The sequence below is a fragment of the Onychostruthus taczanowskii genome, unplaced genomic scaffold, assembly GCF_017590055.1.
Source record: "Onychostruthus taczanowskii isolate IOZ18803 unplaced genomic scaffold, ASM1759005v1 scaffold17, whole genome shotgun sequence".
In the NCBI taxonomy this organism is placed as follows: domain Eukaryota; kingdom Metazoa; phylum Chordata; class Aves; order Passeriformes; family Passeridae; genus Onychostruthus; species Onychostruthus taczanowskii.
In genome coordinates this window covers 7,027,495-7,041,471 of record NW_024498906.1, presented here as the reverse complement: position 1 = coordinate 7,041,471, position 13,977 = coordinate 7,027,495, and the positions used below count along the sequence as shown (strand labels likewise).

The window sequence follows — 13,977 nt, the reverse complement described above, 5'->3', positions numbered from 1 at the left end:
AATCTCCTTGGGGGCCTGGAGAGATGAGGGAAACAGCATAAAAGGCAAGTCTTGAGACTTGGTGTGGAGAGAAAATTGAGGGGAAAGAAATACTGGCGGGCTGGAGGCAGCCATCCAAATAGACACTTAATGGAAGGTTGCAAGGAAGCAATGCCAGCGGGAAGCGTTTTGTTCCTTGACTGCAGTGAGAGGGTACAAAGATTCGCCTTTCTTGTATTAAACATATGTTTTCCTGTTTCCCGCTTTCCTGAAAACGGATAAGGGATTTGACCAGCACGTGCCAATAGCCTGCCAGTCGGGTGGCTTTGGAGCAGTGCCACTGCATTCAGGACCTTCGCCCCTCTGAGGATGAACTACAAAGGAGGGGGCAGAAGACAAACTCCTGCGCGTTTGTCGTCTGATCGCAGGGCAGGGCTCCCACCCCGCGGGGCAGGCACGGGCACTGCCGGGCTCTGCAGGGCTGCGGGGCACGGGCAGCTCCGGCGGCACAGCCGGGGCATCCCCGGCTGCCCTGACCCCGCAGCGACGTGCGGCCGGGCGGATACTCGCCCAGAAAAGTTGGAACCCCGCCGCTGCCAGGGACAGGGTGGCTCGGCGCCGTCCGCCCCTCGCTGCCGCGGGCGGTGCTCTGGGGCCGCTCCGTGCCCCGGGAGGGCACTGCTCTCGCTAATTGCTCCTCTCCATCGACCGCGGGGGCGGGGGGCCGGAGCCGCCGCCCCGGCGCTATTTCAGGGCGGGCGGCGCCGCTCCACACCTGGCCCGGCCCGGCCCCTCCAGCCTCGCTCCCCCGCCTCCCTCGGCAGCTCCTCGGGCATGGCCGAGCCGGGACGCCACGGCCCCGCTGCCGGCGGCGAAGGGTCCGCCGATGAGTTCCGCGATGTCATCCGCAGCCGCTCGGGTAGGCACCGCGCCGCGCTCCCTGCGCCCGGGCGGGTCGGCGTCCCTGCGCAGCCCCGGCGCGGGGAGCGCGCTCCAGCGCTCGGGAGTTCTGTCTATCGGTGCTTTGCGAAATTACTTTTTGTATTGGCTGAACTTTTCCTTTCGCTGTACGGCGCAGAAGGGGTTCCCCCGCCGGCTCGCTGGGAGAATCGCGCATCCCGGCGTGACGGGCGCGGCGCTCGTGTCCGTGTCCCAACAAATGAGTGTCGCCGTGCGGGTCCCCCCCGGTGTCCTCTACCTTGGGCTGAGCTTGTCCCGCTTGTGTTGGCGGGCAGGTTGTTAAAGCTGTAAATGGGAACAGCTGTAGCGCTCCCCCAGAGGATAAAGTTTCATGTGCCTGGGTCTTTTTTTTTTTGGGTCCTGGAAAGAAACCAAATCCGTGGTAGTAAAGGTATTTATAGACCATTCAGAGTTTACTCATTTGCCGTGCAAGTGCATGTGGAGCTGCAAGTTAAATTAACTCTTCTCGAGGCTATGTGTGCTTGCCCAGTGAACAAGCCTTAATATAGTGATGTCCTTAGACAGTTAAATCAGTTAAATGACTTTTTAAAAAGGATTGTTCTTGTACCTGTAAAAAACAGCAACGAAATATTTGTCATGCATTACAGAATAATTAGGGCTGCTATGAAAATTTCAATCTTGAATCCTTTGGGTGGTAGTAAGTAGAACTTAAAATCTCTGTGATAAGTTGTGTGGATGTTGCTTTTACTCTGATAGTGTAAGCACACTCTTGCAGCAGAATTTGGTGCTTTCTTACGGAAGTCTTTCTGATGCCGTTCATGAAGATCACCTGTTTTTTTTTAATAATGCTATTTCCCTACTCTTTCTTCTCCTTATAATTACTTCTCCTTCAATTTGGCGTTTAAAAGGATGGGTGTTGCCCATGGGGTTTGGGAAGTGGTGAAGAATTTAGTGGCTGTTTAATTCCCCCCCTCCAAAGAGCTTCTTCTGGCTTCTGTGTCATCTCTTTTGACTGGGTTTCTGCATTATGAGAATGTGAAATGGGTGATCTGTCTCCGTAGTAATTCCTGGTTAGGCTGGTTGTGTTACCTCTTATAGCAGCACATGTTCCCTGTTCCATACTTAGCTCACTTACCGTTTAGGGGCTATGAATTGCAGACTGAGTGCAGCACAGAGAAAAGCCCCCTTCATTTAAAGGCTTGTCCCGTTAGTATATAATGAAGTATTTGGGCAGTTGGAGGTGAAAGAACTTGAAGAATAAAAAAAAAAAAAACCAAACACTTCAGGTCCATGTAACTTCCAGAAAGTGAAGCTGAAGGCAGTAACTTCACTGCTAGATGCTTACAAATCTGAACTGTTTTCTTCCTACATTTTTTCCTATAGCTAGTAATTACTTTTAATGTTCAGTTTGATTTCTCACTTTAAAAATCATAATTAAGAACAGATGCTCTCTGAAAAGCTAGACAGGAAATGTTACCTATGCATTTCCTAATTATCTCTTATACTTTGTTTCACTTGGAAAGTCTGTTTCCAGATCAACTTCAATGGCAATATGTTAGTTGCATCATAATACGCGTAAGATCTCCATGGCTCTAAAATGGTTTTTCAAGTTTCCTGCTATAAAGCAGCATTAGGATTTAGATACTAACAGTAGGTATGGAACAAACATTTGTGCTTCTTAATTGGGCACAATTCCCTAGTGTATTATCTATGATGAATAAGAAACAGAATCAGTTTAAGAATCATAGAATTGCCCCAGATGTTTATAAGCCTGGAGAGATAAGGAAATTCAATTTCCATGGTAATATTCATCACAGGTATGCTTTTTGTTTTGTAGTATACCTCACAGTGATCTCTTACTCTGCTTATCTTCTGTTGTTATTATTGAACTTGGAAATGCATTGCTTAAAATCTGACTATGGATTTGGGAAGCAGTAATGAACAACAAATTAATACAGCTGTTTGCACAAGCAAACTTGAGGAGAACTTGGTGGGATCTTGTTTACAAGCCTCATGATGGGTTCATTTTGGGTTGGGTTTTTCTGTAGCTTATGACCTAGGTAAGGCATTTCTGGATTTGGGATTCTGTATTTGTTTGGACATACATTCTTGAACAAATTTGGGTTGGATGACTTAGGAGGGGTTCTCAAGCATACTCATTAACACACCTTAAGTCTGTAGAATTGTTCTCAGATGGCACCTTTTAGGCCTGCAGAAAAGATTTTGCGACCCACTATGGGTCTTGGTGACTGACCATGGAGCTATTATAGCAATCTCATGGAGATTTAGGGCACCAGGTACTGGATGGGCTTTAAAAGAGATTGTAACCCACTTGTTTTTCGCTGTGTTTATATTAATTTCATGCTTCAGGGGTATGCTGCTTTCTGACAGCACCTGGATAGAAAGTTTGACCTTTGTCAGGTCCAGGTCATGTCTTCCTGTAAAACCAGAGAAAAGACATATGTTGCTGTATTTGCCATGTCAGAATATTCTATACTGCAGATTCAAAGTCGTATTCAAAAGCTCATAGGTCCAATATTTGGTTAAGATGAAAGGCTGATGCAGGTAGTATTAATTTGGGCATCCTGCTCTCAGTTCTAAGTTAAATGATTGAAAAAAGTAATGAGGATTCACTTTATGTATGGACAAAATTTTAAAGTTTGTTAGCACAATTTACAGGAAAGCAGGCTCTGACAAATATTCTTTATGTATAGATTTTACTGATCAAGTGATTTCTTGCAGTGTGTTATGACACACAGACAAAAATAGCAGTAGCAGTAAAACACCTACTTAATTGTTTAAAACACACAAAACAGTTGTACTGCAGAGGCAATTGTAACAAAATTGGGTTTTCCTTGTTTTGTGTCCGTGGGGATAATTTCAAGCACTGATGCTAATTCATCATTTCTTACTGATACAGAATGGCTTGAGTTGCCTGAGCTTTGAAGATGATTCACACATATGCAGAGCTTTGGAGAGGGGAATGTAAGCTGTGCTGCCAGAGGGAGGGAAGAATTTAGTGGCCACTGCAGGGGCTCTGTTCAGCATGTTCTTGTCATGCGATGACATGGGAAAATGGGTGTAGGAAAGTTTATTTTTGACTCTTGTATATGGCATGGCTGATTCTACTATGAGAAATGTGTTGGAAAATAACCACAAAACCTGAAATCTGAGGTGAATGTCTGTGGAGCTTAGCCAATAATTTGTTTTAAGCCTTTTATGAGATGTTGCAGAAGTAACTTTATTACTATGAGTATATGCATGGCCAGAAAATCCTGGGTGCTGAATGCTTACTAGGGGAATGAGCATAAGGAAGAAGTCAAAGCTGGTAAATTGATTTAAAACATGTGATATCTTGCACAGAGAAGATGGTTAACCTTTGGGGATAGATACGCCATATCTAGAGGTATTTGGTCCAGCATCTAGTACTTTTTTGTGAGGTAAGCTTTATTTAAATGCAGGTTACTGGATTCGGCATGTAAATGTTGTAAAATGTCAGTCCAGTCATTTATCTTACGGTCTCTTCTGCTCACAGTGTTATTCATTTGAGTCTGTCTGGGTCTTCAGTTTAATGCTTGACATCCAAACTGGGCTTTCCCCAGACCTAATGGACTATCCTGTTTCTTTCTGGTGCAAGACTGAGGCTGAGCATACTCCTTTTGCCCTGTGCAGGGCCACTGGCAATTCTTAAAATTCTGGTTTTAAACCAGAATCCATGCAGGTCTTGATCTAAGATTGCTCCAGAGAGCTGTTGAGCTAGTATTAGCAAAGAGGCAGTGTAAAACAGCTGCAGGTGTGGATGTTACAAGCTGCTGTCACTTTCCAAACCACTAATAAGCATGCCAGTCTGGTAAGTGTGGATCTCTAATGTATTGTAAGTGATGTCATGTTTGTTGAATGCATGGAGACCATGCCTTGGGAAGTGGATGTTGCAGAGCTTAATAAAACTTATCTTTGTGATTTAATTTCTCTGAAAAACATGTGGTTTCCATTTCTCAGAATGTCTTTCCTGGTTGTACAGTTAAATAGCACCATTCAGTCTCAAATGCATTTGCATGCTTGCTATGCTGAAAGAACACTTGAAAAAAAAAAAAAATGCAACCCAAAGCTGAGTGTGAGTGGTTTTATGCAGTAAGAGGAAATCTGCATGCCATAAATACTCTTTCATAAATTTAATGAAGATTTAGATTTTATTACTGTTTCAGAACTTAGTAACTGTAGTCATGATTAGCAACACAAAGCCCTCTAATTACTTCAGTTCATATGCAGCCTTCAGAAAAGTGCTTAAGACCTCATTTGTTCCTAACTTACAGTATAAAATTATGCAGATCTGGTGTAAGCTGCTGTTTTAACTTGATGACTGCTTAGAAAAATGATTTGGTGTGGCTTGGGGTTTGAGTGAGGACTTTATCTCACCCACATTACCTTCTGTTAAGTTGCATGACTTGAAGTTCTGCCTAGAAGACAACTATTTTGTTCTTTATATGCAGCATAACAAAGCAATTGTTAGGAATTGGCACTAAGCAGCGTTAACCAAGTTTCCAGGATATATGCTTGCTTTTCTTTTTGTACTTAATTGCCATTAAAAGGTAAAGCTACAACGTGTAGTGGTGATAAAAGCAGTTAAATAGACTTATAATGGTAGTTCTCCTTTTTTTTCTATGCTTTGCTACCTCTGCCCTCCCTGAGCTTCATTGATGTGTAAACTGTAGGTGACCAGAACTAGAATTAGTGCGTATCCCAACCTGGATAATTTGAGTGGGTGATTCTCAAGCATCCAGAGACCTGAGAGAGCTTCCTTGGCTGCTCAGCGCACAGGGATGTGCTGTGCCCGTGTGGCAGAGGCTGCCCTCCACGCAGCGATGGCAGGGCGATGTTCGCACCGTGTCTGAGGAAACGAATTGACAGCTGGGTCTGCGTAACAAAGTCAGTGCCGTGAATCCGCGGGCATCGCCGAGGAGAGGAACGCTCTGCCGGGCACTGCAGTGCTCGCATGCCGGGGGATGCTCGCATGCCCGGGGCTGGCACGGAGCGTTCCCTGTGCCCGGGGACACCTGCTGCTGCCCGGGGTGACGCGGCATTCCCGGAGCGCTGCTGGGCGAGCAGGTGAGGATGGCTCTGTGAGCGCATCCAGCCCTGGCGGCGTGCTGGTGTGGCGCTGCTGCCCCAGCTGCCAAGCCTTGGGTGCCCTTCAGAAGTGAAAGGAATGTCCTCAGGGCTGCTGGAGAGGCGACTCGGCTCTGATGAATCACAACTGGAGCTTGCAGTGAAGGGAGGCTCGTACGTGGTGTCTCTATTCCTGAAGTGCAGCACATGGGAGCAATTGTGGCTCTGGTCCAAAAAGGCTTTAGGGGCTGAGTGAAGCTACTGCTTAAGGGGGAAGGGTCACGGTCATAAGGCTAATGCATGTGTCAAAATAAATATCTTATTCACAGATAAATATTTTACATACAAAATTCGGGTTTCGATGGATGTACTTTCATATTGCTTAAAGGGGAAAAAAAAAAAACAAAACAAAAAACTCTGCTGATGAAACAAAATGAAAATGTTGATATAAACTGCTCAAACTAATTCATGGCCTTGCTAATTCATCCATAGTTTTGTGGGACACTTGTATCTTGCAAAGCAATTGTAGGACAAAAGCTGCTAGTAATGTGGTAGTATTATCCTCCTGTACCTCACCCCACTTCAGGACATAGATATAATAAGCAGAACAAACTAGAAATGTTTTGTAATGTTTACAATCATGGCATGCAAAGGCGTCCATGTAGAAGCTGATTTTTAAATGTGTGGTTTAGAGGAGTAAAATAATTCAATTACTGAAATAAAATTTGTCTTGCATTCAGGGCTTCATTATGTGCTTTAAACTATTGTACTCAAATCAATCTTTTGGGTTTTCTCCAGATAAAATTACATTATGTATATTTCTCTTGCTGAAATTAAGTTTTAATCTTGTTTTTGTTTTCTTTTACTTTGAGGTATTTCCATTATGTCTATTATACTTGACAGGACAGGCTGCATTTCTTTTTGTCAGAATGAGGACCTAACTATCCACTGTATCATCTGCTCATTGTGGTGTAGCAGATGCCTAACTGTAGGACAAAAAAATTAACTTTTGAGTAGATAGGTGGATTTTTTCCCCACATCTATTTTAGAATTTCAAAAGCATGGGATCTGGTATGTTCAGAAGTGCTGATGACTTGCAGCTTTTGTTACTTAGTCATTTCAGTCTGAACTGAACTGGAGGGGATGAAAATTACTATGAAGGATGTAACCAAAATGTGTCAAAACTTAAATCCTGTTAAGTAGTAATGTCTGTTCAAAAGTAAGTATTTATTTTTAATTTCCATGGCAAAAGGTCATCCAACCAGCAATTTATTTAAGATACTAAATTTAATAGGTTGCTCTGTAAGTATCTGTTTTTAATTGCCTGCCTTCTGTATACTGTTGCCTTGACAACAGTATTTTGGTATGCTGAGGAGTTCTGATACTTTAAATGTAGATCTAAAGAAATATTATATATGTCTTTAAACTAGCCTTAGACCTGCAGCATCTGTAAATAATTACTGTTTTAGCTGGTTGAGTGCACGTGTGCTAGTTGTGTACCATAGCTGGTTCTGTCATGTGGATAAGTGTTCACATCTTGTCATTAACTATATACCCATTAGACATTAAAGGTAATGGATTTATTTTTATTAAAGTGATCTCCTGCAATATGAATCTTCAATTGGCAGAATTTAATTCCACACTTTCTCTTTAAGTTAAGAATAATTCACTGACTTGAATGGTGACTTGTTTGTGGTTATCAGCAGTGTGGGGGGAAAAACCCCTACCCCAGGCATTAGATAATTTTGAAATACAAGTGTCTTCCTTGAAAAAGCTAAAATATCTCCTACCATGGTACCAGTGTCTCTCTGTGGTGCCCCATCCATTGTTGAATTTCTGCAATTACTTTGAATAAATTCCCACCTCTTATATCTGCAACTCTATGAGCAATGTATGTGCTGCTTTGTGTTACCTGGCAAATACTATACTGAATTTCAAGGTTAGTTTTTTGCTGTCCTTATACTGTGTGAATGGTATCAAGAACACAATGTGATTGAATTATGCTGCAGGATGCAATCGGATACCATAAATACTATTATCTACAGAGAGTCTTATAAGTGGTTGCTGGACTGCTTTTAAAGAGCACTTTGTCTTGGCTATTGAAGCCATAGATTGGATCCTAATTTTGAAATATCAACTTGTTTATTAGTGAGATAATACACTGTATAACTAATTTATTGTTTAGAAGAATGGTTGGATTTTAAAAAAATGAACTATAGCAAGTTTGTCATTTGCAGCTTTCAAAGGCTGCTTTTACCTTTTGTTCAGCCAGTGTATGAAGTCCTTGTCGAAGAGGAAGTGCACTAATCAAATTATTTAGGATGTTTGCCCTGCTTAGCAGTTTTCATTTCCACTTTGTTGTACCAGGAGAAAAATTTCTAAAAGTGCAATATATATCAGCTTCTGCCCGAACACTGTGTCCTACCTAAGTCTGAGAAAATCATATAGGGGAGGAGGACCTGTAAAGAAAGTTCATCTGGAAGTTTTCATTAAGTCACAACGATCCTAAAAAAGCTTTCTGTAAAGATTGTCTAGTAATGTGTTAACAAGCAATTATTGAAGCAAAAGCAATCATTGAAGCAAAAGTATTATTTAACTATGATTTCATGACTTTATCATGTTAGCTTTTGCTTGATGATGGAGTCTGCAGTTCTCATTTTCTCTAATGTCAAGGGAAACTTGCTGTTTTGGTGTTTGGAATTTATCAGACTGTTTACAAATAGATTTATATGACATTTCCACTTTGTCAGTGGAAGTTGACTAGCATAATAAAGGTTGTGTAATAAATTTATATGCAATAGTATTTCTGTTCTTGGTGGCCCACATCTGCCATGAGCCATCTTCAGGAACTGGCTTCAGCCTTGCAAATGGCCTTTAAAGTGTGAAGTATAGTCTTCTACACCTATGACCTTAAACCCATTTCTTTAGTCCCAAGTGTGCCATTGGACTGTAGGGGCATCCTATCTTTAGGTTTTCTACCACCACAATAATCACATAAATTCTTGAAAAAAAACTAGCAGACGGGAAAGAAAAAATCTTCTCTGCAGCACTTTTGTTGCTGTGTTGGTTTTTTTCCCCCACGCACAATAATTAAGCTAATTCAATTAGGCTTTGTGTGATCTTTCCCCTTTTATCTCAAGTGTAATGTTTTGCTGAACACTAGAGGGAAATAACTAAGGATTGGCAATGTGCACTTGCAAAATATTCTTCAGCTGAATGCTGGCTGCCTTCTCAGAAGGATTTCTGGTTGTTGTGGATTTAAACAATTATAATTTCATTATCTGGAGACTCTGCAGAAGTGTCACAGGTCCCTAATTTGCTGGAAATGTCACTGTGCTGTTGGTGTGGTGTGAAACTGCAGAGTACTTGCTGCTTGTTTGGGATTCTTACCCTGTGGGCTCCTGCACCCAACAGATGGGTGAAGGAAACTTCTACTGTGTGAAGAAACTTTCTAGTCTGCTTTCCAATCCATATTGTACTTGCTAAATTTGTTAATACTTTTTCCTTCCTCTTTGTGATGCTGCTGTGATGCTGGCGACAGCAATAATGACAGTAGTGCTGGGAGATTCCCTCTCCGCTGGGATGATGGCTGTTTTATGGGCTGTTTTTTCATGGCAATGAAATCATCAGTAGTGCAGGAAAGAGCTACAGATTGAGGCCTGGTGACACTGCCCCAAAATTTGCTATATTTTCAGCATCTGCATGCTGGCTTGATCAGAGCTGTGCAGGCTGGATGTAACCTGAGCTGCTTTTGTTGAGGTAAATTCCTGCAGGTCCGGATTCTGAAAGCAGTCAAGGGAGAATTTGGTTCATTAGAGATAAATAAAAGAAACACTGAGTACTAATTAGATATAATGGCCCACAGTAAAAATTGCTAGTTTTGCCCTGCCCCTCTGGGGAAAAAAATCCCAACAAAATATTTGTCTGAATGTAACCAGAATGGTAAAAGTGGTGGTCCTTAGGCAGTCTTCTCCCTTTCTGCTGAATTATTCCAATGACCTTGTCTAGAAGTGTGGGTCTATGAATTTCAACCAGGTGTCCTGCTAAACAGAGAAGTGAGTCCACGAATGGAGTGATTTGCATGGCAGAGTAGAAAATTAATTCATCATGATGATTGCCATTTGGCTGATAGTTAAACAGAGGCATAGATAATACTAATGCATTCTTCCTGCAAGACTAAGTCAATTAAACCCCATGCAGCTGAGACAGATCTCTTTTCATCAAGATTTCTTTCAAGGCTCATGTGACTTCCTCCACATAATAAATTAGCAACTGGGAATGGAACACCAAAGTCCGTTTCATTCTTTAAACTCTTAATATAAACTCCCTCAGGATACTTTGAGGAAAAAAATCAGCTACAGTAGATTTTTTTTCTCCTCCTTAGGAATTGTCTTTTAAAAAAAAAGTCCCCCAAATGACTCATTTAGACTTATGCAAAATATTCTGCTACAAAGTTTTTAGTGATGTGATATGTCAGGATTTCAATCTTCTGTTGTAGGAAAGAAGAGAAGCTGTGGTGCACAGACACACGACTACTGCAGTCAAACAACTAATTCGTATTCGAAACATAAGCACTCACCAGGAGGAGTTTAAATCTTCTGCAAATCTAGAGTAGGTTGAAAAGATCCAGAGCTTATGTTTAAGTGTACTGCATTTTTGTGGCTAGGCTCTTTAAACAATTATTTCTGCTTAATTAATATTAACAGTACCTTTCATCTATTGTAGCTGCTGCAGTTTGAATTATTATTCCAAGTTTTAAGCTATTAATTTCCTGGAATTATTTTGAAAATTATTCATTGCGTAGGTTATAATAAAAGGGGATGTTTTAAGTATCAATCTGAATAAACACTGTAAAATCCTAACTTTGTTATGAAAGATGACTTTAACATTTTGGAACAAAAAGAATTATACAATCTAGTATCCTAAACAGTTACAGCAATATCAATCAAACTGCAGAGGTACAATATTTAAAACTTGTGCTTTGTCTGTCATGAGTACTTTTTTACAGATAGCAGAAAGAAGGATTCTTCATTCCATCTGAAACTGAAATAACTCTTTTCTGTAAGAGCACATGTTCTTTAAGAAAAGTAAAGCTCACCAAGAATTGCAGTCCTGGCACAAGAAGCCCACATTTAGCTAAGCTTGGGATCCCTTGCCAGTGCATGCCATGATACAGACTTACAGGGAACCTTCTACTCAATAGAGGTCTGCAGAGAATCTGTTATTCTAAGTGTTAAAAAGACCCCAAACACCAAACCAACCAAACACAAAATCAACAAATACCAAACTGAAAACAACATCAAAGAACCCACCCACACAAACCAAAAGTAACAAACAAAAAAACCCCTAACCACGAGAATAGGAAAAAAAAATAAAAACACTTCCACACAGCCTCTCTGCTTCCCAGACTGTGAGAGAAAAGATAAATTAGTTTCCTGGCTGTAGTAGTGTGATATGTTGCAGGTCTGACTTTGCAGTGTTGATTAACTACTTAATCTCCTTGTAAAGGAGGAGGATGAATCTGCTTTTTATTTCAAAGTGGATGGTCATTCTCTGATCCAATCCAAGTTCACCTCCCAGTCGCACCCTGACTGAGCCTCATCTCCTGGACAGGCTTTCACCTGACTTCAGAGGGTGCTTCAGCACATGTACCTGCCCCAGGGTGAAGGTACCACTGCTGGCTACCCAAGAGCTTGGCTTTACAGCTCCATCACATGGAGTGGAGGGTCCTGGTAAAACTTTTTTTACATCTTGCTGAAGTTGCTAATGCCTGTAAGAGAAGTTACAGCCTAAGCACAAACACAGACTGTCTCTTTATCAGAGACTGAGACAGGTGCAGCTCTCAGCAGCCTGAACTGTAGGCTGGGCTAACCTGACATGTTAGTCCTAATTGCTAGACAGTGATCCCAAAATAATCTGGTGATAGCTGTTGGCACTCCAGGAAGTGGAGTACTATGTGAACAATCCTGTATCATAAAAGAGAGTATGGGATGTGGTGTTCCTCAAGTGACTGAGGGTAGTGGGTGGTGGGGTTTTCTAGTAAGTGGGATCCTTGTAGAAAAGGGAGAGGCTGCCTTGCTTGTTACAAATGTTCTGGCTGTGGTTCCGTGCCAGAGCAGTGTTAACAAAGGAGAGATGAAGGCTCAAAATAGACAAATATATTCCCTGTAAATAACACCATGAATGTGTGATAGATAGTGCTACTGTTGGAGTGCTGAGTTAGTGTAAAAAAAGTTCTGAAGACATAACTGTAACATTACTAGAATGGGTATATTCTATGTACTCCTACCTAGACAGGTAGAAAACTCGTAATAAAAAAAGATATAGTGTCTTAAAATGTAAATTAATTGACAGTGACTGTATGGGGGGAAGAGTTAGTTCTCTTCTGTCTCTCATTTGTCTGATATATATGTATTCTAATTGGGAAAGAAATGAAAAGTTTAATTTCATGTCAGATTCCTTATTAAGTATTTTCTTATAGTTAAATTAGAATGCTACTTGCAGCAGTTTACATAGTGCATGTCAAAAGCAAAGAGCAACTGGCATATTTCTTGTTTTCAGAGCTTAAAGAGCTAAAGAAACCCTGGCACTGGAATTAAACCTGCTTGCTTTTTTTTTTTTTTTTTTTTTTTTTTTTTTTTTTTTTTTTTTTTTTTTTTTTTTTTTTTTTCCCTCCTAAATAAGAGTTTACCTGTGTAGAAACTGATTTTGTAGGCTTTTTGTACAGCCATGAGTGTGACTGGAATGAAGACATCCCTTTGGAGGGTTATTGTGAACCAGAAATTGCACTGGCTTACCTTCAGTGCATATGCAGCTTATTTAATGAAGTGATGAGCAAAGCACATAAGCCTGAATACACTCAAAGGGAATGGAAGCTGAGTCTTCTTGATATAATTATGCCTGGGAATTGATCTGTTTCTTTCCCTGTCCTGGTGGGAAGTTCATCCACTTACTACTGTTCATAAGACCTTAAGAATGCTAAATTCAAGTGTTTCTTCAATGCATATATTTGTTCAAATATATTCTATTCAAGAACAAACCAAGAGACTTCTGGGTCAATTACCAAAATCAGTAGAAAATGCAGGTGTGTGAAATGTATCCTTTTACATCCAGCACATGTCTGGAGTTTTATAATGAACCAGCTGAGGTTCATATAGTCAGGAGTTTTGCATTTGATATCTGCATTTGCCTTACTTGAATGCTGATTTTCTGTCTCAGTTCTGCAAAGTTTTCTGGCAATGCCATAGGATCACTTACTTCTAAGATACAGCACCACTACTTAAATAATGCTTGAGTTAACTTTGAGTGGTTTCATAGCACATAGTAGATCCTACACATGGTGTTGCCTGGGATGCTTGGAATTGGGTTCCAAACTTCAGTTTTCTGTGAAGTGAATATATTTTTACTGACTTGACTGATCAGCATATCTGAGACTTTTTTTCCCTGAAAGAATGCAGTTTAGTGATTTGGGTTTAGTGCAATCCTGATATATTCAGGTATGTGTTTCAAAGCAGTAATTGAAGTAGGGTCTTAAAAGAGCTTAAATTTCTTTTAGGATAAAATTATTGTCTTGCAATATTTAATATCCATTCATAAGAATGTATCTTAAATATTACTGTATGAGCTCTTTACTCTTCAAAATGCAAAAATGCCAATTCTAAGTAATTGACCAGTTAAATAATTAAAAAATCCTCCCAGACCACAACAACATAAACCAGTACAGAATAGACTTTTCTGTTAGTCAGGCTTCCCTGTCTTCCAAGGTATATTAAGACACCTTGATTTATAGAGCATCAATTCCCTGATAGAACAACTGGACCATGCTTCTTTGCTTAACAGGTAATTCTGAGATATAGCTTTATAATGTTATTATCTTGATAAATGCTTTTGTCAGAAATATGATAAAGCTATAATGAAATTGTGGTTCAAAACAAAATTTGCAATCACGACAGAGATGTCAAAAGTACCGGT

At 40.8% G+C, this 13,977-nt stretch overlaps 1 protein-coding gene across 6 annotated transcripts in view; it reads left to right on the top strand.

Annotated features, from left to right (window-relative positions):
- The first annotated feature begins 583 nt into the window (after positions 1 to 583).
- DMD (dystrophin) overlaps positions 584 to 13,977 on the top strand; it is a 1,147,932-nt gene continuing 1,134,538 nt past the window's right edge. For 5 of the 6 annotated variants that reach the window (XM_041399749.1, XM_041399750.1, XM_041399752.1 and 2 more), the window contains exon 1: positions 585 to 898. In XM_041399749.1, the coding sequence (XP_041255683.1) occupies positions 814 to 898 (85 nt within the window). In that variant the 5' untranslated portion in view covers positions 585 to 813. Of the gene's footprint in view, positions 899 to 13,977 lie in introns of all 6 variants that reach the window. The other variant, XM_041399747.1, reaches the window with a different exon arrangement.